The sequence below is a fragment of the Coffea eugenioides genome, chromosome 6 (genome assembly GCF_003713205.1).
Source record: "Coffea eugenioides isolate CCC68of chromosome 6, Ceug_1.0, whole genome shotgun sequence".
Taxonomy (NCBI): Eukaryota; Viridiplantae; Streptophyta; class Magnoliopsida; order Gentianales; family Rubiaceae; genus Coffea; species Coffea eugenioides.
Genome location: NC_040040.1, coordinates 5465555 through 5491866, shown reverse-complemented (window position 1 = coordinate 5491866; position 26312 = coordinate 5465555). Strand labels below are relative to the sequence as shown.

The 26312-nt window shown below is 36.9% G+C and overlaps 3 protein-coding genes and 1 long non-coding RNA gene across 7 annotated transcripts; 1 reads left to right on the top strand and 3 right to left on the bottom strand.

Annotated features, from left to right (window-relative positions):
* Positions 1-4899: 4899 nt before the first annotated feature.
* LOC113773313 (UDP-glycosyltransferase 73D1-like) lies at positions 4900-7614 on the top strand. The gene is made up of 2 exons (XM_027317923.1): positions 4900-7091; positions 7370-7614. The coding sequence occupies exons 1-2, from the start codon at positions 5617-5619 to the stop codon at positions 7386-7388; spliced, it is 1494 nt and encodes a 497-aa protein (XP_027173724.1). The 5' UTR covers positions 4900-5616; the 3' UTR covers positions 7389-7614.
* A 1097-nt stretch (positions 7615-8711) lies between these two features.
* Positions 8712-11357, bottom strand: LOC113773314 (probable pectinesterase 15). Of its 3 annotated transcripts, none has more exons than XM_027317924.1 (5): positions 10881-11357; positions 10453-10624; positions 10115-10363; positions 9469-9719; positions 8712-9070 (listed from the first exon to the last, which is right to left on the bottom strand). In XM_027317924.1, the coding sequence occupies exons 1-5, from the start codon at positions 11321-11323 to the stop codon at positions 8869-8871; spliced, it is 1317 nt and encodes a 438-aa protein (XP_027173725.1). In that variant the 5' UTR covers positions 11324-11357; the 3' UTR covers positions 8712-8868. The 3 variants fall into 3 exon arrangements, with proteins under 3 accessions (XP_027173725.1, XP_027173726.1, XP_027173727.1); XM_027317925.1 differs by having other exon boundaries at positions 10157-10363; XM_027317926.1 differs by having other exon boundaries at positions 8950-9070; positions 9462-9719.
* Positions 11358-12752: 1395 nt separating this feature from the next.
* LOC113773311 lies at positions 12753-20798 on the bottom strand. Its single transcript, XM_027317922.1, has 21 exons — positions 19855-20798; positions 19499-19570; positions 19190-19394; positions 18999-19107; positions 18629-18721; positions 18437-18529; positions 18226-18318; positions 18046-18138; positions 17871-17952; positions 17732-17791; positions 17605-17657; positions 17339-17505; positions 15991-16204; positions 15788-15845; positions 15646-15702; positions 15305-15550; positions 14517-14581; positions 14386-14442; positions 14203-14296; positions 13351-13491; positions 12753-13281 (listed from the first exon to the last, which is right to left on the bottom strand). Exons 1-21 carry the CDS (start codon positions 20578-20580, stop codon positions 13144-13146), a joined length of 2916 nt encoding a protein of 971 aa, XP_027173723.1. The 5' UTR covers positions 20581-20798; the 3' UTR covers positions 12753-13143.
* A 3628-nt stretch (positions 20799-24426) lies between these two features.
* Positions 24427-25529, bottom strand: LOC113774515. Of its 2 annotated transcripts, none has more exons than XR_003468822.1 (2): positions 24943-25529; positions 24427-24859 (listed from the first exon to the last, which is right to left on the bottom strand). It is a non-coding gene; the product is annotated as an uncharacterized LOC113774515 (long non-coding RNA). The 2 variants fall into 2 exon arrangements; XR_003468823.1 differs by having other exon boundaries at positions 24960-25501.
* Between the last annotated feature and the right edge of the window lie 783 nt (positions 25530-26312).

Sequence of the window (26312 nt, the reverse complement as noted above, 5' to 3'; positions counted from 1 at the left end):
TATATATATGCATGTATTCATGATTTCTCCAACACAAGTCTTGACTTCAAGCAAATTCTATTAGTTTCCAAAATTTTCAAGCAAACGTGATTAATCTTGTGGATAAAAGATTTATATATATATATATATATATATATATATTTCATTCCGCAAACAATTTCACACATGATTCAGAGCACCATTTGTTGGAACTTTTGTTTTCTGAGGAAAACAAAATATGAAAAAACGTGGGCAGTATACTATTTTTCTTTTGATAATTCCGAGCCCCACATATTTGGGTACCCCCCGGGGCCCCGGCCCGGCGGGGGGAACGCAATTGCACGTGGAAATGATAGTGAAGTGAGTGAAGTCCACTGGCCCGCCCAAAATCCAGCTGTAATCTTCTAGAAGTAGACACAATCCAACTAGGAATGTGATACCCGCATCCACGTGGTTTTTCTTGCTTCTTTCAGCTTTCCTCCGCAACTAACAAACGGCTGATGGATACAGACGCTCTGCCTTGTCTATCCGATGAGGGCCACCGGCCCATTAACTAGAAACTAATCCGGGAATTGCAACCTCGCATGCATCTTGGCTACGTAGCCGTTTAATAGTTTGTGGTGGCTCTTTCAAAACAGCGAGTCCTTACCCATTATGCTATAAAAAAAAAAAACTTTTATCCCAAACAAAAAAAATCTGCAATACAGAATAGATTAAGCAGCCAATCAAATCCCTTCCCCGGCTCCAAGTCCCAATTACCAAATGGGACCATTTCAATTTTAATTTTGGGCAGTTCTCAGACTACGCTTAATAGTAAAAGTGGTGAAGGGCAAACTTGCAATTTAAAAATAAATTATTTCTTCTATAAACTTTTATGTTACATAGATTTTCTTGTTACTGAACATGACTTTGCTTTTTTAAAGATTTTTTTTTTTATCTTTAAGAGTATAATTATGTTGGGTATTTATGGATAGTTATATTGGAAAGATATGTTTTGGTAGTTACGAAACTTACAATGAAGATAAGTTATGGCTGTGAGGATAAAAATGAAAGTTCAGAAAGTGACAAAAAAAATGTTTACATCAAAACTCAACATGTATGGATGTTATGGGCCCGAGTTAACTTTTGATGAATTTTCAACTCCGCCTCAATCTTGGGCTTAGGTACATGAAAAAATTTAGTTGGGTTGCTTTTTTTTTTTTTTTGAAATTTTTTGGGAGAAAAATAAAGAGATGATAGAAAAATATTGAAGGATAATTTTATACAGAATTAAAACACTGCTTTCTTAGAAATTGAAGAACCTAACACGGAAAACAAAAGGGATATCAAGCTTACTAAAGTGATGATATCACATTGGTAGTACTGATTCGCCTGTATATTACTATAAAAATAAAGGAACTATATAAGTAAACAATACTTGACTTAAAGCCTTTGCTATAAATGACAAAAAAAAAGTTAGAAATAGATATTTTAATATGATCAGGAATACGGAGATAAAGATACCATTTCATTGACATTTTCATTCGCTCCTAGATTAAAAATAAATAAAAAATTTCCCACCGCACTCAAACAAAAGCTTCTTGCATCAATTTATTTTAAAATGAGATGAAACTTTTTGAAACAGTTGCATAGAAACTCGTATCTTTTCTAGTAAACCTTCAAAAAAAAAAGAAAAAAGTATGACTTAAACACTTAATACACAAGATTAGAAAACATCATATCTCCTGGAGTTGTTCAGGTAGCCTATACCCATACTCTATTGATGACCGCGTTCTCTGATCATATATACTCTTTTCGACCCATTTTAATAGTCATAATTTTTTTTCTACACAGTTCAAGAAAAGTTAGTTAACTTACATTAAATGGAGTATGACTATTTAGCTTTACATTAATTACAACAATAATATTGATGGAAAGTTGCATTATTCAATAATTACCTACATTAAATAAGTTAGGTTGTAGTCTTTTTTTACGACAGCGATAACATTTCTATAACCTAATTTATCATAATCTATAGGGAGGCTATGTACAAGAGGTTAATCGGTACAAGAACATGATTAAATCAAATGAGTATTCCGGCATCTCCTTTGGATTTTTTTCCCTGTAAGTGGGGTTCGAACCCACGACTTACAGCACAAAAAGGGATTTAAATAAGTAGCCACTGAGCTTTATTAAATAAGTTAGGTTATACTCAATAATTACCTATATTAAATAAGGACATTTTAGAGAAGGTTATAGTTAACTATATTAAAAAAGAATATTTTAGGGAAACTCATAGTTAATTATACACTTAAATTGAAATGTGGACTATAATTTGAGATGGATTAAAAAGAAAAACAAGACTAATTTTAGTATTTAAGTGCATTTAAATATTTGATGGATTACAAATCCAAATACTTCCCAAATTATCCAAACAATCCAGAGAGATTTAAGCTAATTTCTAATTTTTTTTATCAAGTCCTTCAATCCAAATGCAACCCAAAGATCTTTGAGTTACGTTTCGCTCAGTGCACCTATATACTCCAGGGATGTAGCCAGTAATTGCATTATTGTAGCTTTTCGGTATAGAGTATTTTCACCACATCTTTGTTTTCTTTTAGCAGCTCGATAATTAAGTAAGGCTTAATTATCAGGCACATGTAGTACATATATACGTATCTGTATGAACCGTGCTTACGTATAGTACTAGTTGATACCCCTTAGATATTTTGTAAGCAGCGTTGGATTTGGACCTGGTCAAAGTCAAGGTCTTGGAGCGTAAACAAGCCTAACTTCATATGGCGCTCTTAATTGTTCTCACCGGCCACCTAAAATTCAGTGATTGACTATGAGCAGCCGCAAAGTTGATTTTAGTTTGAGAAAAATCAATCGCCGTTCATCAAGAGAGTTGCCTTGAAGTACTACAATATTTTTTTCAAATCAATCGCATATCGGTTAGTCAGGACCAGACCAACTAATCTAACTACCCCGAGAGCTGATCAAACAGGCACCACCCGAGAGAGCCCCCCAGCTACAAACTCGTCTTGGCAAATAGAAGCCGCAAAAACAGAGAGCGAGACTGCTAGATGAAGCATAATTGGAGGGAGGGCAAATGGGCATGCGCAGATCATCTTGCCAGGAAAAGCCTTGGAGGAGTGCACCAGTGCAGCGCTTGCAGGAACCGCCACAACACTTGAAAGAAGTGTTCGGAAATGATGTAATGGGCGTTGCAATGCCCCCTCCAATGTACCCAAAAAAAAAGAAAGAAATATTCTTAATTAATGTACTTTGTTATCATTAAGTATAATCGACCTTATTTAATATATAGTTAACTTTTCTATCAATAATTGCATTGATTCATGCCTTGAATGATGCAACTTTTCATCAATATTGTTGTTGTAATTAATCATACTTCTAATAATCACACACGGATAATTTAGTAAAATAGTAGGTTACATTTACTCTTTCAACAAAATTAACTAATTTTTCTTAAACTATGTGAAAATAAAATCAAAACTATTAAAATGACACTGAGAGAGCAATAAAGATTTTGGACCATTCCACTCATTGTCAAGTAGTTTTGACACCGAAACTCAAATTCTTTCACACTTTATAGCACAAATTAAATCATTTTTACTTCGTTTAGTTATCTTCTTTTTCAGTTTTTCCTTTTGACGGGTAATGGCTAACAGTATTGAGAACAAGATACAAGCATATATAAACCACCACTGCAGATTGCAATTCAAAATATTTTTTCTCGCATGAAAGTCTCTTTTTTTCTTTGTTTTGTCGAGAACGATAATATTTATATAACCTAATCAATCTTATTTTATAAGGAGGGAAGAGTTTAAAAAGATTATATAAGGACTAGCAAATATACATACCTAATTAAATTAAAAAAGTGTCCTGACACTGACTTTAAATTTTTTTTCACTGCCGGGACTTAAAGTCCCTTTGTTGCTGGTTTTGGCTCAGCGGTTTCCTCGCGCGAAAGTCGACAGTAAAAGCAGCCAAATGGCTGTCAGTCTTCTGGGCTTGAGGGGAGCACATGGTTGACGGAAACGGGGGTAGGAGCGGTCATTCTCACGAGCTGTTAATGGCCATGATTTGGCCTCAACAAATTGTACGGTCCAAATCATAAGTTGTGCATCGATTTTCACACCGTGTGTGGGACTCATAAATTTTTGTACTAAAATTACACGTTGTGCAAATAAAGTTACGCCGTGTGCAACCAAAGTTACGCGCTGTTGAAAATGGTCAAAACCGTTTAATTAGTTACATTTTAGCTCAAGTGGTACCCGGCATTCCAACTCAAAGACCTTAAAGGTCAAAGGGTTCGAGTCCTGGGGAGACCCCCTCCAAACACCACCAGGGAATCCAGGCTCCCCTGCTCCCCAAGACGGTGGCGAGACGGACAAATACACAATTGGCCTCCACAAAAAGGCTGTAAAGTTCCATATCCTTCACTTTGCGTCTGTTTTCTAATTTCTAATTTAGTGTCCAAAGAAATTACCTAAAGTCTCTCTCTCTCTCTCTCTATATATTTTTAATAATGTTACGTAAAGGTAATAACGTAAGCATCATTTTAGAGTAGCAATTTGTGGTCGAACAATTTAATCCGATACAGAAACACCTCTGAGGTCTGGTCCTTAATGAAAGTTCCTTTCTCTTGGATTTGTTAATTGACAATTCGAGAAGACGACAAATGATCAGAGTGTTTCTGGAAGCAACGGAAGATTGATCCGAAAAGTATGAATCACGCGAGCAATGATGAGCAGATTCGTGTATGTATCAACCATTTGAAATTTATATTCAACTATAGACAACAAGCATCACGACACACGAAGACAAATCCTATGGCAGCATAATTGGACTGGACGATTATTATTATTATCAAACCCCAAAAAAAAAAAAAAACAGAAAGAAAGAAGAAGTCTGGACGACCGGTTCTTATCCCCTGCCGTGATCAGTAATGGCAAATATATCCACAATTTTCCGCATCATCAACCTGGAATTTCCTTCTCCATACCTTATGTTTTTCTTTTTTTTTTTTGGTTTGGGTAATCTGTAAGGTTTCCTTCTACACACTTGATACGACGACCGAAGTTGAGACACAATCATAGCGGAGATTTGGTCGAAGCAAAGAAACAAATCAACAGAAAATTACGTAGAACCTAGAAACTACCACACCTGTCAATCAGTTTCTTCTGTCACAATTCACGACGTGGATACAAATCCTTTAGGCTTCTTCGTAGGGGCAAGGGTGGGCCTGTAACCTTGCCTAGTCCCTTACAACACCGGCCCGGCTGAATGAATTTGAGAAGACCGCAAGAACTCTTATCAAAAAACAGTACAGGAGTGAACATTTTGGCCATATCTGTCTAGCTACTGCGCAGATGCAGTCAAGCTAACCGTAATAGACTCGTCGAATTCATCACCGGCAATTGTTGACTTTCTTGCCCGGCGCTTATCACCACCATCAACTTTCTTGATAACCGGAATCTATGCCAATTCCGCATTTCCGACTTCACCCCACCGAATTTTCTTGCCATTGATCCACGGTCGATGCATGTGTAACACATTCGCTGGCCTTTCTCGTTGCAAATTAACTATGTCTACACGCCAAGTTGCCGAAAGCCTGATGATCATGTTTAATTAATGGCACCAAATGTGCAGGATCTTCACTTTGTGCTGGTCCCTTTACTAGCGCAAGGCCACCTGATCCCGATGATAGACATGGCCAAGCTTTTCGCCGAACATGGCGTTAGAGTAACCTTGGTTACTACTCCAAACAATGCCCCCTCATCAAAAAGAGCTATTCATCGGGCTCGGGAATCAGGGCTCTCCATTCAAGTGCTGGAAATCCCGTTCCCCTCTACAGAAGTAGGGCTGCCACCAGGCTGCGAGAATCTCGATAGCGTGCCTTCCAGAGATCTTCTAAGAAAATTTTACACCGCACTGCATAGTCTACAGCAGCCACTGGAACAGTATCTCCAAGAACACAAGCATCCTCCGAGCTGCATAATTTCAGATAAGTGTATGTCCTGGACGTCCCAAACAGCTCGAAAATTCCAGGTTCCAAGAATAATTTTCCACGGAATGTGCTGCTTCTCTCTATTGAGTGCCCATAACATCAAGCTCTACAGGTCTCACCTTTCCGTTAGGTCCGCTGCTGAACCCTTTGTCATCCCAGGAATGCCAATGCACGTCCAAATCACGAAAGCCCAGTTACCAGGATCATTCGTTGCATTGCCTGACCTGGATGATGTCCGGGACCAGATGCGCGATGCTGAATTGAGCTCTTATGGGGTGGTGGTTAATACATTTGCGGAATTGGAGAATTGTTGCGTGGAGGAATACAGAAAGGCTACAGACAAAAAGGTTTGGTGCATCGGACCTGTTTCGCTGTGTAACAAGCATAATTTGGACAAGTTTGAGAGAGGGAACAAATCATCCATTGACGAAGAGCAATGCTTAGAGTGGCTCGACTCAAGGAAGTCAGAGTCAGTTCTTTATGCTTGCCTGGGCAGCCAGTGCCGGCTAGTTCCAGCCCAATTGATACAAATCGGATTGGGATTGGAAGCATCTAATCAACCATTCATTTGGGTGATTAAGACAGGAGAAAGATTCTCCGAGTTGGAGCAATGGTTATTGGATGAAAGGTACGAGGAGAGGATCCGAGGGAGGGGATTACTGATTAAAGGTTGGGCGCCTCAGGTTCTTATTCTGTCCCACCCTGCAATCAAAGGATTCTTGACACACTGTGGTTGGAACTCTACCATAGAAGCCGTGTGCTCAGGTGTGCCAATGATAACATGGCCTATGTTTGCTGAACAATTTCTCAACGAGAAATTGGTTGTAGAAATACTTAGGGTCGGTGTTCGAGTTGGCGTTGACGTGCCAGTAAGATGGGGAGAAGAAGAGGAAGTTGGAGTACTAGTGACTAAAGAGCAAGTTGTAAATGCTGTGGAAAGGCTAATGCATGAAGGAGAAGAAGGCAACGATCGGAGAATCAGAGCCAAAGGGCTTGGTTTGGCTGCAAAGAAGGCCATGGAAGATGTAGGGTCGACTAATATCAACGTATCACTTCTGATCCAAGATATTATGGAGCAATCCTTTAAGTTAGGAGAAGGGTAAAGAGCTGTATTACTTGTTAGCAATAAAACGTTTGCGAAAAACTCTCTTTGTTATTTTCTTGTTATATTTCCTTTCTCAAGTTTATAAAACAAGGTTACCAATTTCGAACCCTCTGCGCTATGATTAAAGCAAGAAATAGGGAAAAAAAAACAATGTTTTTGTTCAACTGATGCTGATTCTGCCATATCTTGAATAACGAATATTTTTTAGCTGTCAATTTTTGAAAAGAAGAAGCACTTAAATCAAGGATTCGAATAATTCTTTACTCTCCCAGATGCAGACATCAGAATTAGGAAGCCAGAGCAACATTGGCTAGTGCATTTTATTGTCAATCCCGAGTTGTAAAACTCTTGCTAAGAAACTGCAGCCCGGTTCTAGAATGGTGGGAGACTTGATTCCAACCACAATTTAGTTCGTTGGACCATCTCTACCACTCTCTGCGTGGGTGGATCGGCCCAATCCATCAATATTTTACGGTGGAAAATGAAGACAATCTAGTTGCAGTGCTCGTTGCTCAGAATGCAGGTAAGTTCCTGTTTTATGTTTGTAACCGAACATCATTTTAATGGAGGAAATGGTATACTTAGCCAAACCACTGGTCATCGTTTTAGATCCCTAAAACACACAGTTTAACATTAGAGTTGCATTTCATCCGGTGGCACAGCAAAGCAAACATCATACTTTCATTTGTTTACCATAAGAAAGCAAAATTTATGTTCAGCTTAACTACATTAATTACATAATCACCATTAACAATAAGTTAATAAATTGAACCCAGATTAACTCAGAAAAAACGATAGAACTAGTAGTAAAAAAGACTTGTCTACATGCACCTAATTCTACTTTGCCCCAAAAATAACACTCTCGCTGCCCAGAGCAGCAGCTCCCACAGCCAACAGTGGAGCAAATCTCAAAAGAGATGCAGATTTCAATGCCTTGCTGCAAAGGAAGGGTAATAATATGTAAAGTGTCAAAAAAATATGATAGCGTAAAAATTTTACTATAATGATTGATGCTGTAGTTCACGCTACTCATCAAGGACTATAGATCAAAATAAAAAAATCAAAAAAAAAAAGTAACCAGAAAAAAATTACCAGCGCTTATGGTGAAAACGTCAGAAACTAGAGATCCAGATCGAGTCTCGCATGGAAATGCAGTCACTGCTAAGATACTGGAAGACAAACAAGTTAAATCTAAGCATACGGGTAACAAAACTTTATAGTTGGATTGTTTAGTTAAAGGCGCCGTTGTATATTTACCAACTGCAAAACATACACAGTTTTCCTTATTGTTTCTGCTAACAACTCTCTACTTTTTGGCCTCCCGTTAATCAATTGCATAGGCAATGTTAAGTGCTTTGACAAATTATCATCACATTCCTCCAATTTGGCTGCTACATCATTATTGTGCTTCTCCAAGTTTTGAGGAATTTTCTGTAGTGCAAAATGGCAACAATTGCAAAAGTGGAAAATTTTGGAATCAATGCATAATTGTGATACTTTCTTATGGCATTTTAAAGAAAATCCAAGCGAACGTATCAACGACATTGTAAATTAGGTAGACAGATCGTTGTGGAAATTTTCAATATATTAACAGTTTATTTAAATTCACACCCTCTTAAAAAAGTCCAAAACAGAGTTTCCATAATCTTTTTGGCTGGCATGTTGGAGCGGGTTATTTGCTTATATAGCAAGTTGAGTAAATGATTCTGTTCCTTCTCAGTCATAGACATAGTTTCTTTAAGCGGCAATATTAGAAAGTGTGACTAAGAAACTAAATAGAGGCCATCTCAAAAGCCTTGCCAAAATGATCCAGTGAGCCATTTACTGGAGGAAGAAGCCATTCTTGTCCATCTATGTAGGTGACATCCAAAAAAGCTGCCGCCTCGGACTGCTTCAGCTGCTTTCCGTATGACACCCTGAACGTGTAATTAGCTCCCGGTCCAAAGCACCCATATTCTCCAAAGAACACCGTCCTACAAAATTTTGGTATCGATTGGTTTTAATGCAGTAACTAACAAGAACAAAAGAAATTAAAATGGAAGACTACAATCTGTAATAGATGTCATCTCACGGGGAAATCCTTCTTTTAGAACTAATTGAAACCTTTAAAGCAGGCGAAGATCTATCGATTCTTCTCCTTTGTTTTCTTAGGAAAATTGCAATTAACATCGACTGGTCAAAACCTTGGCAGTCCTATGCAAAAACTACACAACTCGGTCCAAAATTTTTAAGACATTATAAGAATCAGGTTGGAATTTGGTGGAGAAGTTTTCCAAGTATTCGATGTAATTTTCGTTTCGGGTTACTTAATTTGGGGTGAGATCAGCTACCAATATATCATTAAAGATAAAAAGTAGGATCAACCACAGACTGGTCTCTAGAGGGATCTCTCCAATCATTCCAACCATCTGAAGAGACAACATCCGACATGCGTGTCTTTGAGAAAACTACTGTAGCAAACGATCCCCAAGCTCGTCCCAGCCACACTTTACCACTGCCTTCAACATTGCAATTCACGAAAGAGAAGCCCGAATTGTCGCTTGTTGAGTCCCTCCCCTGCGCTGTGATGGCTCCACTAATACCACTTGAAACTTCTTTTGCTACTGAATTTATCACGCAATCCTGCCACACCAATTTTGCCAAGATATAACCATCATAATTGCTATTTATCCGTAGTTTGTAAAGTTGTAATTTGTATACTGTAATGCACATTTGTTAAAGAGGCAATTCGGAGATGACAAGGACACGTGGTGATTTAATTGTCTGTATCTTCTTACAAGATTCAATTATTAATGCACATAGCACAAATATTTAAAGGATTGAAACTGAGTTCATACAGGAATTTTCCTTGCGGTATAATTCACAGAGTTGATTTATAAGATGAGGTGAAAAAATTCGTGAGATAGTGATTTGCATGCAAATTGTCATCGTACAAGGTGATGTGACGCGATCTTAAACGCATGCATCATCTATATGTATCCATCTTTTCTATTTTCTTGTTACCCTAATCAACTTACAGGCAGTTCTGTCAAACGAGAGGTAGTCTCGTGCATGTATACCTCGTAAAGTGATCTTCCATTTCCAAAAATGAAATCGATGGACCCTTGGATGAAGCATTCTTTGAAATAATGCCTCCCTCTATCGTCATTAAGGGTATCTTGTGCCCCATAAAATCCACACCCAAAAAATGCAGCTTTGTCACCTGAAATCCTCAGTGCCACAGCCTGTGCTCCAACTACACCTGGGGAAGGAGGAGGAGCCGTGTTCTTTCCAAGATCCCCAAAAGAAAAAAAAAAGTATTAACCAAATTTGAAGAAGAATGGTTGATTTAGTATTTTTCTGGGATGATGGTTACCTGAAAACTGATATTATAAGCTACAAAGTTGGTGGATGAAATGGCAATTGTAGAGCTGAGTGCAGTTCCTCCAGTCGAATTAGCAGTGTCATTCCAAGCTATAGTCGTGTTCAAATAACCCTGACCTTGTATCATTAAGTTCGTCTTATTTGCACTAACCATCACTTTCTCCCTGCTTCCATATATGCATCCATGTGAAAAAAAAAAGGCTTAACTACATGGTTAAAAGGTAAAATACTAAAAAAAAAAATTTCTACCAAATTTCTTTGATTTGGAACCAATATTCAACAAGAGTTGAATTTTTGTTCTTTTACTGGGCCATAGACTAGCATCTTATTAAAAAAAAAAAAAAAAAGAGTACAAAATGCTGCAAAAACATTTGCCTGTGACTTTTGACAGTACTTGAGAATTGAGATTAGTTAAATTACCTGTACGTGCCTGAATCAACTATGATAAGTGTCCTGCTCAGGCTAAAATCAGGAACAGCATCCACTGCCTTCTGTACACTGCTGAAATTCGCACATCCCTTTGAATCTACTGTGAGGACGAGTGAAACCCCATAAGTAGCAATGAGCTTAGACTTCCATGCTGAGTCATCGCAAGAGTTCTTACTTTTCTTCCTCCTCCTGTGACTGTGATGATGTCTGGACCTTCGACGTGCAAGTTCTTGAATAATGTCCATGAAGTTCTCAGACCCGCTTTTCTTGATCATCCTTTGTGCAAAAGTAAGTTTTAACCTACTAGTATCATCGTTAAAAGAAGTGACGGTATTAATTGAAGAGTGATGGGCGGGATAGAGAGAAACAATAATGGAAACAAGCAGAATGAGAAAGGAGGCTAGCCCCAATAAGGCTGTTGTTCTAGCAGTCATGCTTTAGTTGCTGTTGTTGGGCACTCGGGCTAGTATTTTTCACGTTTGGTAATGAGATTAGTGAAGAGAAAGTATGAAGTAGCAGCAAATTTATTAGTGCTAATGAGGAATACATGGATTGACGTGGGAGGTAAGAAAAGTAGCCCATGGATGTACCACATTTGCTCGTGACAGTGAAATGTGATTGTGCGTAAGGGGAAATGATGACCCCTTTTCTTCCTCTCTTTTTTTCCTGTCAGCAACTGCAAGTGACAATAAAAGAGAAGGAAGATACGGGCAACAAATGGATTGAGATTGGATGATGCACACGCTATCGCTAAGCCATTCTCTCTCTGTTAGAGATTTGGTACTTGGCATCTCTTCGCGTCATGATAAAAGCAAATGTGCTAGTAATCTGAATGACCCCTATGAATTATCTGGGGATGGCCGGTGGAATCGGCTGTCCTTGAATCATTGCATGCTCTCATTTAGATGATGGCGATAACTTACCTTCTAGATTTGACGACAAGTACTGCGTTTAATAAACTCGAGATCTCAATCATCACCTTTGAGTGACCTAATTGTGCTCGTAAAAAGTTTTAGCCCTGATTAAGAAGATTTTCATTGACATGTTCTTCAGTTTTGGGGTAAGAAGCGTATGGCAGAAAGATGTAAGAGACAGTATTTCTTACTGTCCTTTCTCCTGTGGGTTCTGATACTGTAGGATTACTAATAATAAGCTTCTCCCTTCCTTTAGCGTGTCATATATCAACTATACCTACGAGACGACAACCTTCTTGAACTTCTTCTTCCTTTTTTCATTTTATCCCCCAACCTTCTTGAATTCATGTGGCTTTATTTCCCTTAGATCTCCCACCAAATTTCTATTCTGTCCCAGATTAATGTTCTTCATTCTCTTCGTGGTTCTGGATTCTAGATTCAGTCACTTCTCAAACCAAATGAACCATATACAAACTCAAAAGGGGTTTTTTCTTTTGCGTAGAGAAGAGAGAAACTTGAGTCGCTCCGATGGAACTTGGCGATTACTTCAAATGGTCTGAGAGCTCGTCGCGTGAAAATATGTACTCCGTAACATATAATGTAAAGCAAGTACAACATTTATTTTTTCTTTCAATTCGCCCAAAATCCCATTACGGACGTCTCCCTTTCTTTGAGAACTTGTAAACATCCTGGCCATAACCTTTAGATCGAAATACTAACTCTGAATTGCCACGAAAAGACAATCGCCTCCATGTTTGTCATGTTCCATTTTTTAACCTTTCGCCTTCCTTCGGATGAATGGATTAGCACAGGATAATTCGTCAGGCACTTAAAAAGGTACTACTACTTTACATGGCAGGGGGGGTCATCCTCCTTTGAAGTGCAGACATGAAGACCTAGAATGCGTATAGAGTCTATACGCACGGCTAAGACAGAGACCAAGAGGAAAGAGTATTAATCAATTTCCTTTACATTATACTACTAGGCAATGCACGATCCTAGTTAGAAAGTCATGCTTCCGCCAATCCCACCAGCAGAGAAAAAAATAAATCAATTATCAGAGTTGAGGGGACACAATTGGCATGGAGGAACTGCAGCTGAGTTCTTTTCCTTCTCTATTATCTAAATTATCTACAAGCAACAAAATTCCACTCCATGAAGGGAAAAAAATTCCCACCAGCTGGTCTTTGCTAAAAATCAATTTACTACGATTCAAAAATCCAACCATTTTCAGTCTATCCCAGTTACCGAAGCCCAAACAAGCACATATTTCAACTCCTGCTGCATCTTATCTGCAGTACAAGCTCTGTCAAATGCTGAAGATGATCCATTTTGATGAATCACTGTATGGGAACATCAGAAACGGTATTAGCTTGACCATCTTGATGCTTGATCCGGCATTTGGGAACCATTTTTTCCAGCATAGAAGTCCCTTTGAAACTCATCATTTGCCAACAGATCTTCTTGTAATTAACAAGCTGCAAACAAATAACTGTCAAGACACTTGAAGAATAACCACCAACAGCCTCATGTTAACAAAAACTGACCTGATCATGTGAAATCTTTTTAAAACCAAACTTTTCAGTCCATATTGATTCTGCTTCATCAGCAGCTGGAAGCACTAAACTTCTGATCTTCAGAAATGCCATCAATTTCTCGATACAGGAAAACAGTAGTTGAAAGTATCCCTGTGTTGGTACTTCAGCATTAACAACAGTAATATATTTCACTAAGAAAGCAAAAAATGATCAACAAAATTACAGCAACTTGAATCAACTGAATAAATTCCTAACATAATTAAACTTCAGAGGCACAGCACATTCAACTCTGCCCAGCTCCAGTGTCCTAGGATAATTTTCCACAATAATATGATTATGAGATGATCAAAGCCTAGGAGCATGTGAAAGATAATTAGATGAAATGAAATTTATGTCCCCAATGAGGCCAGAAAACTTGCTTCTTGACAATTAAAAAATATCCCGGGGATCAGTACAATGATACCATTATAAGCATATCAATCAGCAGCAAATTGAACCACTGGCATTAGAAAGCACCTTGAGTTGTCAGTCAGTTATATCTTAGAAACATGAAAATCTTAATCACTTTCACACACACACACACACTACACACACATGTAACCAATAGCTATGCATGTATGCACGTGTAAAGTATCAGTCCTACAGTGAGCCAAGCGAGTCATCATTGACTTTGCCTACTGTGTCACCTTGAGCTCAAAATACAAATAAGATCAAGCACAACTAATTTAGGCCAAGTTCATGTTCAAGGTTTACAGTGTTCAACTCCACTAATTTGATTTAAACTTAGTAGCAAGGACATTTACTTCCTGGCTCATACGGTAAATCAGAAGGATGATACATTTCAACGCATGATGATCTCACCTTGCCTTGATGGCAACTTTTAGTTGCAACTAGAGGGAGTTCTGCTATATCCTGCCCGAAAATCCGGAAGATCGCAGCTGATACAACCTTTGAGCTGCATGATCAGAAAGAACTTGTTAACTGCCGAACGAGGCAACTGCAATTACATGAGAAAGCTATGAAGAGAAAAGTCTGGTGATTTACTTGACTGTCAATATTGCACAGTACATTCCGCTAAAATCATGGCCCCGAATGTTCCTTCTGCAATAGAATGAGCACACATGAGAGCAGAAACTAGTGATGCCTCTTTAAGGACAAACCACCACCATCCTTACCCATAAACCATAGATGGAATAAAGTCACGCCCAGTTACTGAGTCAACAATAGGGTCAAAGCAATCCTGTGACATGAAGCAGTGAACAAACATGTTGATGCAACCTTCTTAAAAGTATAAGCAGTAAAGCAACACAGACCTCATCAGGAAGAAAATAAGTATTTCAAACAGTTATTTGCATGAAGCATAGAACAACCCTTTGCAGTAAATACTGAAGCCACTAAATTGAAAGAAATTCATGCACATTCCCTTACAGGCATTTTCTTTGATTGCTACAGAAGACAAAATGCAGCAGTGACCTATCAGACTGTTGAAATATTAAAGAACTAAATTTCGTGTAAATAACTTTTCAAACTGAACATATTTTCTTTCTAAGTCTTGTTTACTTGCTCATTCCCCTTATAAATTGTGAGTAAACATTTCTAATCAAAAGTATGTCCAATTCGCATAGTGTAGTCTCCTACCTTATTCTGCAATTGAACTGGTTAAGAAATGGATATCTGAAGTTCAGTCAGCCGCCTCTTCACCACCCCAACCCCCACCCCCACAAAATAAAAAATGGAAACTGAAATTTTGCTTAACAGTGCAAGGAAACAAATTATTAACCCTAAAATTGTAATAGAAGAAGATCTAGGAACAAAAACAAGATACAGTCCTTGATAAATGTCTCAATAATCATAATGGAGTCCTAAGCAATCTTTACATATCCACTTACATAAATAGGCTTTATAAAAAGTCATTTGCATAAATAGAAGACACCTAACCAAAAAACAGCTACTATATACTCACATGAAAAATTCCAACAGCGTCAGACAGTAATGGTTTAGTTTCCCGATTGACATTTTTGGCATTGAGAAGCCTCCAACTCACATCAAAAGCAGTAGTGACATCAGAGCCATCTAGCATGTGCTTCTTCCTTATGACATCCAAATAAGACTCTGGTATTTTCTCTGATCCAGAACTTACCAAGTTAGTTAATGCCAAATAGATCCTCTTGCAATCCCCAGAACAGAACCATTTCCCTTTGGGTAATTCCTGTTGTACAAGTTGGCAGAATTTTGACCCAAACAAACTTAAAACTCAAACAGAAAAAACTGAGCAAATTAATTATTAAATCGCAAAAGATGCACCTTTAAATCCGCCATCTTCTGTTTCTTCAAGCAGCCAACATGATATTCCTTCTCACACTACAATTAGACCAAGTGAAACCGGCGTTTTACAAAAAATCACTTGATTTTCTAGGACTGACTGAGGATAGTATCAGGAGAATACCTGATCACATAGTATGACAGTACGAGGACCAAAACCAGACTTGCTGAAATCATAACCTCTGCACAAAGATTTGACAATCAAAAGAAAATTACATGAATAGATGATTGTAGAGCCTCAGGGGGTGTACTGATGTACTATGCCATCAAGTCTCTGTGAATCAGCTAGCTTCAGCAATGATGTCTAAATACTTAGAAATAGCCTACCTGCATATCACGCATGCAATAACTTCAGCATCTTCTGGGTTTTTGACAATGCGAATGCAGCGGTTTGTAATCTGTTCTATGGGGTCAATTCCAGGAATCCTTCCAGCTGCCACAGCGTTGGCATTGTGCTCCACAAATCTCTCCCTCTGAAACATGTTCTGGCAATAGTTGCAGAACCATTTACCACGAGGAATTGATGGCAAGGAAGCACACGCTGCATATCCACGTCAAATTGACTTAGAAAGAAATTCACCGGTACAACTAATTGAGAAGAGAATAGGTTCCAAGAAGAAAAAGCACCAAAAAGTTTGCTCAAAGCATGAATCAAAACTTTCACATTCCACATTAACATAAGCTAATTCAAACTTAAGGAAATAGAAAGAGAATTTTGATCGAGGCCAGGACAACTTTGAGACAGGTACTTAAAAGAACTGAAGCAATTCATTGAATATCATACTTGGTCTGTCAAAAGAATATTTGCACTGATGACGTGCACATGCATAATCCATGTCTGAGTAGATTGAACAGAAGACCTTTTACAACACAAGACCAATTCTGAAGTATGGTGGGAACTCAAATTGGTATGTTAATATAAAACCAGTTGTTAAAAGTCAACTTTTCTATCTGAAAAGTTAATATTTTTTCTTATGAGAAGTAGGATGGGTAGGACAATGTCCTAATAAACACTATCCGACAAAGACAAAAAGGCATCTGTAGTTATTGAAATGGCCCATTTGACTACAAGAATTACATGAAGAAGTAAATTTATTTGCATTTGAAAGAAAAAATCTCTGAAAATGTTTCTGCAGGGAAATAACAAACTACAAAAGACCTCTATGGCAAGAATAATGCATATGAACTTCCGCCCACTTTATCTTAGAAGCCTATTATATTTAGTTTGAAAATATTAACACCCTTTTAGGACAAAAACACTCTTGCGCCGTCACCAATAAATGCAGTGCCAACCATATTCCATCATTATAACAGCTGGCAGCAACAGGTGACAGAAATTAACATCATTATTAGATCCAGTTACAAAGTTGGCAGTACACACACAAGAATCATTTGATCACAAAAGGTTTATTTATAAAAAAAAATAATAGTTAATCCAAGCAACTTGTATATGGCATATTCATAAGATCAATTTCTACAGGGTTCCTCATCCATTTCTATTTCTCTGGCCAGCTCTCCCACCCCTTCCTAAGCCACTGATGCATAAAAAACTGAAATGTCAAAAAGTAGATTGAAGAAATCAGAAACCAATCCATTTGGAATGTGAAATTTCTTGTGTAGAAAATTCATAGCCAAAGGTCAAATAATGTAGAAATCTATGTCCAAGCCAATTTACCTTTATGAAATGCCCTTGGGCATCCATCACAAAGTACAAGCTTTCCACCATCAGCACAGATGGTGCATAAATCATCATTGTCACTAGCAGTACACCTGCGACCTCTCAGCAACTTTACCGCAAGCTCATGAAGAGATACTCCATTAGATGTGTAAATGTATCCATAGCTACAGAACATCCAATAGAACTGAGAATTTGGACAAATAAGGACTAAATAAAGGGTACTGCAATAGTAGAGAGCAGATAATAACAAGAAAAGAACTTACGGTTTTTTCCTCGATGCCCAACCAGCATGAGCTTCAAATGTTGATGGACTGACCTGCTCAAGGTTGAAAGGAAGATCAACACATCGATGCACGAGGAGATCCATATGTACAGGAAAAATCACCATACCTCAAACTTGCAGCAATTACAGACAATTCCTAGTCCTTTTTTATAGCCTGTGAGTAGTTCCTGTTCATGCAAAAGGTAGAACATTGCAGGATCAATATATTAAACACACCTCAGCAAGTGCAATATTTATTTCCATCACCTGTCCTCGGGAATAATAACTTAGTACAGCTCCGTCAGGCAATCCACCTTCCTCAAAAACCAGCCTATGCATCCTTTGATCTCTATATAAAAAAACATTATAGTTGTTAGTTTTCTTATAATAAGAAGGCATAACAAAACAATAACCAATTAAGCAAAAAGAAGTCGAGACGGACTTTTTGGTTATCTTCCATTGGCTCTTGGATTGTGGAGAGACAAATGCCAAAGCACTTTTAGAGGATTTCGGAGATTCAGCCGGGCTCAATGAGCTACAAACAGGTGAATAAGCAGGAAGATAAAAATATGCACTCACTATACGTAATTAAAGAACTTGCATGGGGAAATTAAAAAACAACCTTTTTAAGATCTTTGCCTCAGTTTCAGTTTCTAATGAGTTGCCCATTGCAGCACTTCCAATTGACTTCCTCCCAGAAGTAGGATTAGTTAACCTAAATAGTCCAAATGGAGACATTTCAGCAGAGCACAAACAATTTTTAGGTTGAAACCATGGCTTTTCAATCCGGAAATATAGGGGGGAAAGTACAGAAGCAAAGCAGAATAACCCACTTCTTAGTTATCTTCAACTGGCAGTTCTTTTTGGATGATACGTATCCAGAAGACTTAGGTGATGTCTTCTTCTCAGTAGCCATTTCTGAGAACCTAAAATTTAACACATGCTATAGAGTTAGGGATGTTCCTAACAGACAGAAAAATAATCTTATCAGAGCAGTTCAAAAAAGCAAGTCAAAAGCTGCCAACTTTCTCTTTTTCCTCCCTCGCCGATTACTTGGAGAAGCAGTTTGCCCACCAACACTTTCAGACGCTTTTAATCTCACAACTGGATCTGATTTCCTGAAATAACACAAGAGTGTAACTAGTTGTCTCCCTTAAAGCAGGAACATATTCGGTAAGCAATAAGCAGCATAAGAATTTTGAAGCCGGAGTTAATATGCTACATAACTGTGGGGAAACTCATTTCGTTTTCTCTTTTTCTTGCATCACAACTGTAGAGAAACTCATTTTATTTTCTCTCTTTCTTTTTCTACTTTTCTGTTACTGTTATTTCTCTTGCATCAAGTAAAGAAGTTGAACAGCTGGCTAATGAAACTTATTGTCCAAGATAGCATACCTGATTCTCTCATATGGAGTATGCATCCTACTGTCTACCGATCTTATAGATATGATGCAGGAATCACAGAGCTGATCCACCTTAGCAGCAGAAGTTGCAAGAAACAGCCCTTTAAATCAAAGAACCAAACCTTATTCAGATTACAATTTAGTAATACGACAAACTCAAAATTTTCAGTGAAATTAGCTTACTCTTGCAATTCTGACAACTTATAGACTCCTTCACAGGCAGCGGACCTATGATGCTTTGGATTATTTCCTCCACTCCCTTCAAAGAAGATCTCCTGCACTCCTTCACCACATCAAGGAGGCTTTTCCCGTTCTCAAGGCAGATGTACTGTGTTGCGCGTCTATACGATCTACACGCATGGATTTCAAATTTACAGGGCGGTACTACCTAGAAATGCAGGAGATAGCTATAAGTATTAACATTTCGAAGCTAAACCTGGAAAAACCACATCCCGATAATCAAAAAAATGGAGTAATGGGCTAAATACTTACTGTTACTCCCTTGCACAAACTACAAGAACACAAAATCCCCCAGTCCTTAATGGTGCCCCGCAGAGGTATACCCTACATTGCAATAACAATTTAGTTGTACGAAGAAAAACACACGCTTATCAACTTCAAACATCGCCAAGCATTCCTATGCTAGCAAGCTTCAATAAGCATCTTATAAGTCGCAGATACGAGCAATCTCCGGTAACATTTGTCCTCGCAAAAATTACTCAAATTTAGAAAACATTCATTCCAACCACAGTCGAACCATAAATGGCAATTTCAATACTCTTTTTAACTTATTGGGAAAAAATGGTTAAGGGGGAAAAAAAGGGAAAACAGTGGTGTCAGCATCATACCTTCTTGCCACCGTTATAGAAAACCGGATATCCTTCAAGCAGACCTGTCTCGAATAGCTCCCTCACTGTGGTAGGCCTCCCTTTGATTTCAATCTTTTTGGAAGTCAGCTTACCGACGACATCTACAGTCCCATTCTCGTCAGATTCTGACTCCAAAACCAAGGCGTCCTTAAACCCTTGCGAGTCCCCATTAGCCATCTCCTTATCCTCCATCTCGACCTCTACAACCGTAGCTTTTAATGCCGATCGGGTGAACCGCCTAGCGTTACCATTGCTGCTTAAGTCCAACGACGCAATTGGCCCTTGTCGAACCTCAACCTCGACCATCTCGTCGTAATCCTTGGCCAACTCGGTCTCAGCCTCCGCCGCTTCAATTACCGAATTGGGTTCAGTGGTAACCATAACTCCGCCCTCCGATTGATCGCCGCCGTCAATTTGAAATTCAGTAAGCGAATCTGCCGAAGCTAGGGCTCCGCGAGGAGAATTATTAGCGGCGTCAGCTTTGTGCTTTTTGCTTCTCTTATAGAAGACTCGGACGGCAGCCCGGGGAGAGGAAGAGGGAGAGGGAGATTTGGGTTCGGGAATGGAGGGGTTGGAATGAATAGGGAGGTCCAGCGGTTGATGCGACTGTTGGTTTTGGGGCAGAGATTTGGATCTCCGCGTCCGACCTAGAGGTTCAGTCAACTGGGACTGAGCCTCCATTGCATAGGCCAGCTCTCGTTTCATGGTTGTGTGTTGTTGAGTTCAAATGATTGAACGCAACAACACCAATGAATCTGTTTAACTATCGGCGTCAGTGTGTGAGTGTGTGTGGGAAATAGGCCTGTGCATGTAGCTTGAGGAGTGTGAATTTGGGTGGGCGCCCGGAGGGAGGAAGGAGGAGGGTTTAGGCCCTTTAGGGGGTCACCGAGTCCCAGTCCCTGTCCCAGTAGTAGTCGTCTAGAGGGGAGGAATCAGGAGTGTGTGTGTGTGTGTGTTGCGGAGTTTTTTAGAGTACATCGAATCGATGACGAGAGAGGGAAGGGGAGAGGTGGGGCAGTGATGTGAATAAGGGTAAAATCTGACGTTTGAAAGTGTGTACTGGCAGTCTATCTCTATCCTTCTCTACGCTTTCTAACCCTTTTTGGCGTAAGCCAAGGATGTGTACAATTAATTAATCTGGGCATTCTACCGTTTTACCCTCTCTTTTATTGACGATATACATTTTTTTTTTTAGCAGGGTAGAATTTAATAGGGGTATTGAACCTCAAATCTTCGAACCCGTATGGATTATTTATCTTTTTTTGAATTTTTGTAAAAAAATATATTATAACAATTTAATATATATAAGATAAAAAGGTGATTGAAAAAAGTGTTAAAAAAGACCTGAAAATTTTTGAATGAAAAATGATAATTATGTATAGCTCCTTTCAAAATTAGACTTACCTCCCTTAATTTAAAGCTCTGCAGACATGTTCAATGTCTATTTGAATGCTAAGAAAATACTACTAATTTTACTTCCACCTTTACCCTCGAAATTCAGGAAAAACACAAATACAAAAATGTTTTACTGAAGATTTGAGGAAAGGGCACTCTTGAATTGCTAACCCATAGAGAGAGCACAGTTTTGGTATTTTTTTTTTATAATTAAAAGGCATTTGCACACAGTACCTTTGAAATAAATTTCTATCATTCACATGATTTTCCAACATCATGCCCTATGCCAACGAGAAAAAAAAAAAAAAAAGTGCAGTAATTCTGGACTAATATATATCTTTGCATTGCGAATTGTGATAATTAGCAACAACATTCAAACTCTTGTGGGCGACGGAGCTAGTTCATCATATAGATGACCATCGCTGCGGAGTGGTAAACAGCCAAAGTTCAAATTAGGCCTTAGGGGCTGGTTGAGTTGAGATTGAGCCCATTGCACGTATATATGTACCAACATCAGTATGTGATTGTATCTATTCTTAATTTGTTGGATGGAGGTGTATTTTTGCTAATATTTGTGGTGGTTAACTGGAACTGATGCTGCTATTTATTAATTAGACTTCTCTTTTCAGAAATAAAACGTACCTCTTTATCTCTAGAAAAAAAAAAAAAACCTTTTTACGTAACGATGATGCACATTAATCGATAACTATTGTTATTGTTCTCGATGAATATATTTCTTTGGTACCTAATTTATGGCAACGAGACTTTTAATTAACTGGGGAAAAAAAATAAAATTAGCATGTTGCATGGGCCCAAATAAGTAATTAATGAATCATAACTTATGATTACGGCTGATCCCTCGGGGAAGCATCTATAGAAGTCCAGTTGTGAATCTGGAACAAACAAATTAGGGGCCTGTTTGGCACCCTAGTTTTTTACCAAGTTTTTTAGCTACTAGTTTTTTAACAACTTTTGCTACAGGAACTCCAAAAAACTTTTCAAAATTTTTTACCTACACACTTCAAAAATCTATACACAAAAAATTTCTCAAAAACTTTTCTTCCTCCCTCACCCAACCCACCACACCAGCCTCCACCACCTCTCCCGACGCCGGTCACTTATTCCAGCGCGCCGGTAACCTCAAAAAAAAATTTTGAATTTTTGAGTCCCTCACCCTCAAAAATTTATTATCTATATTATATATTTATAATATTATATATTTATATATTTATTTAAACATATTATAAATATTTTATTTTATTTAAAATATATTTTTATATATTTATATAAATATTAGATACCATATAAATTAATATTAATATAAATATGTAATTATACATTTATATAAATATTATATATTATATATTTAATATATATAATACATATTATATATATTACACATTTATGTATATATATTTATGTATATTTATATACAATTATATTATGTATTATGTATAATATAATACATTTATACATGATATTAACACACAATATTAATTATACATTTATACATAATACTAATACATTTATACATTTATATTAATTATATTAATACATTTATACATAATATTATATATTTATATATTTATAATAATTAATTTATATATTTATATAATATTCATTTATAATAATATACAATTATTACATTTGTAAATATATTTATATTATGTATTATATATAATATAATACATTTGTATATTTTTATATACCTATATAAATATATTTATTTATAAATGTATTATAAATGCTTAAATATATATAAATATTTAAACAATAAAAATTATAAATTATAAACAATATTAATTATACATTTATACATAATATTAATACATTTATATATTTATATTAATTATATTAATACAGTTATAAATAATCATCATATATATTTATAAATTATAATTTATACATTTATATAATATTCATTTATAATATATACATTTATATTAATTATACATTTATACATTTATAAATATATGTATATTATGTATTATATATAATATAATACATTTACATATTTTTATATAAATATATAAATATATTTATTTATAAATATTTATAAATGTATTATAAATGCATATAAATATTTAAACAATAAAAATTATAAATTATAAACAATATTAATTATACATTTATACATAATATTAATACATTTATACATTTATATTAATTATATTAATACATTTATACATAATCATCATATACATTTATAAATTATAATTTATACATTTATATAATATTCATTTATAATTTATACATTTATATTAATTATACATTTATACATTTATAAATATATGTATATTACGTATTATATATAATATAATACATTTATATATTTTTATATAAATATATAAATATATTTATTTCTAAATATTTATAAATGTATTATAAATGCATAAATGTTTAAAAATATAAAAATATAAAAATTATAAATTATAAAATACTCAAAAATATGTTTTAAAAATACCTCTAAAAATAATCCAAAAAACGTCTACAGTAACATTTCAAAAAACTTCTACAAAAAAGTTTTTCACCTTACAAAAACTTCTACAAAATTTTTTCAAAAACTTCTACAGTGCACTACAGTAAAGTTTTAGACAAACTCCCAAAAAACTCAGGTTCCAAACAGGCCCTAGGTAGAAGCCTGCAGTTTGATGTGATTAGTGTCGAGGACGGGCAAAATAAATAAAGTTGTCAAAATTTGGACATCAATTACTTTTCTGATTTCTCAATTAGATTACAGGACTACGCGGGAAAAGTTTCAGTAGAAGGAGAAAGCTAAGTACCACATGCATCTTCAAAAAAATTGCGCTGCCTCGCCTGTAAGTCTTTAACGGTTGGGCCATGCCCACCAATTTAATAAGCTACTTTTAGGCATGCATATGCATATGCGTTAAATTTTGCAAGCAAGACGAGTGTTAATTCTCGCCAAATGCCTACCGATTTAATCAAAGTGGCTATGAAGTGCATGGCACTTGTCGAAACATGCATTACCCGTCATGAAATTAAGAAAGTAACAACATTTGATTTAGGCACAATCCGCCTAGCCATTTAGATTATCATTTTCCTGCAGCCAAGCATATGACGACTCCAGGTAAGTAAGCACTGATCAAGATACAAAAGCATAGAAGTTGCCTTGTATGACGATATATCGTACTATACTAAAAACAGAAATATAGATCGACTCTAGGTAAGTACGGATCAAGATACAAAATGATAGAAGTTACCTTATACAACGATATATCGTACTATATTAAAAACAGAAATATAAGTAAGTACCGATCAAGATGCCAAAGGATAGAAGTTGCCCTGTACGAGGGATGACATAAGGTGCTATAAATAACAGAGATCCAGAAGAAAACAACATTGGATTTAAGCATCATCTACCTAGCCCTTGAGATTATTATTTTCCTAATATAGGCGACTCTAGATAAGTACCGATCAACATGCCAAAGGATCGAAGTTGCCCTATGGTGATGACACACCATATCATATCAAGAACAGAAATCACTCTTCTGACGGCAATTTCTCGTCTCTTGTTACTTGTTATTGTGGCAAGTACTGCTCAAGATGCTAAAGGATAGATGTTACCCTGTATGATGATACACCGTACTATATCAATAATAAAAAAAAGAACAAAAACCACTCATCTCTTGTTATTACTCTGAGAATTACTTGGAAGGTGAGCATACACATATCCGCAGTTGAAGTAAGCTTTCCACAGCTGCTGGCGGGGACCATCGATCACCACCGGAGGAGACGCTCGGCCACCCTTGCCACCCGATTGATCAAACTCAAGCACCAATCCCATCATTGCCATTACACTGGCAAGGGCAGCAGAGAAGCAAAAACGAGTGCACTCCTCACATGTGTGACGACAAGGAGAGGGTTTGATCAAGGAGGGGGGCTGGGGTTTTATAAGGATGTCGTTGGTCATGAGAGCAATAAAAGGGTGAGGTGACTTAAGTAGGGGTGTGACTTTTGGGATGCTAAAGCTAAGCATATCAATACAAAATTAGAAAAGGAGTGAAAAAAGAGGTTTCATATCAGGATCTTCCAAGGCATATGCCATTAGCACCTTCCCAAGTCCAATCCACATCACTCATCACGGTAGTAGTACTACTACTACTCCCGCTTTTGGCTCATCTTTGCTTTTCCTTTTGGTTCTAGATCCTTGTACATGGGTGGGCATCATATGCTCCTCCTTTTCATTGCAGGTTGATGAGTTATTTATTGGACGTTACTTTTGGCTATAGGTTATATAAATCTTGGAGTGATTAGAGAACTTTCACAATTAGACACGAGAAAAAAGAAAATACAAGATGAAATCAGCAAGTAGTTGCAACTTTTGGGCTAAAAACTGAATTCAGTTTTAGGCCTAGTATTTTTCCCGAAAAGAGAAAGAAAAGAAATAGTAGTACATCTAACCTGCAGGGATGTATCATGTATGTGTTCATTTAATCTTTTTTAAGTTTGATACTTGCCACATAATTGTTCTATGCTTGAATTGTAAGCTTGTTTGTGGTCTGTATATACGCAAATCTTATCTTACCTACTACAAAGAGGCAGTTTGCAATCCAATTGCAATTGGGATGGGAATTGAATTCAATCGATTGTGCGTTTATTCGATCTAATTAATTGTGATTGGACCCTTCTCTTTGTGGCGATTTTGTTTTGAGTTTATTTTGACCGTGGTGAATGTAGGTTTGTGTGTTGTGTGATGACATATTTGTCCTTCCTGGACAAACAAATACGGATGGATGGAGTCGAGCAAATGCATCATCTCGTTCCCTAAAGGAAAAGAAGACAGAGCGGAATCGGCATCTCGAGCTGAGTTCCACTGAATAATAAGATCTAAGGGCTGCTAAACAAAAGTTGGATATTGCATCTAACAAAAAGGCTGAAACTGGAAATTAGGTCAACTATACATGCAGCAAGCATTTTGAAAAAAAGTCTGATGAGATTCGTGGAAAGTTTAGAATCATATTTAAATTTGATTCCAAGCCAGTCAATGTGCTAAGTGCTCCCTGACGTATTATTGCCTT

Coding starts and splice junctions, on each gene's coding strand:
- LOC113773311 (XM_027317922.1), bottom strand. CDS start 20,580: ATGAAACGAGAGCTGGCCTATGCAATGGAGGCTCAGTCCCAGTTGACT. Junction 18,722..18,998: donor ACTCCATATGAGAGAATCAG/GTATGCTATCTT, acceptor GTGTTATTTCAG/GAAATCAGATCCAGTTGTGA. Junction 17,506..17,604: donor TGGGCATCGAGGAAAAAACC/GTAAGTTCTTTT, acceptor GATGTTCTGTAG/CTATGGATACATTTACACAT.
- LOC113773313 (XM_027317923.1), top strand. CDS start 5,617: ATGGCACCAAATGTGCAGGATCTTCACTTTGTGCTGGTCCCTTTACTA.
- LOC113773314 (XM_027317924.1), bottom strand. CDS start 11,323: ATGACTGCTAGAACAACAGCCTTATTGGGGCTAGCCTCCTTTCTCATT. Junction 10,625..10,880: donor GTTGATTCAGGCACGTACAG/GTAATTTAACTA, acceptor ATATGGAAGCAG/GGAGAAAGTGATGGTTAGTG. Junction 9,071..9,468: donor AGAGATCCCTCTAGAGACCA/GTCTGTGGTTGA, acceptor AAAATTTTGTAG/GACGGTGTTCTTTGGAGAAT.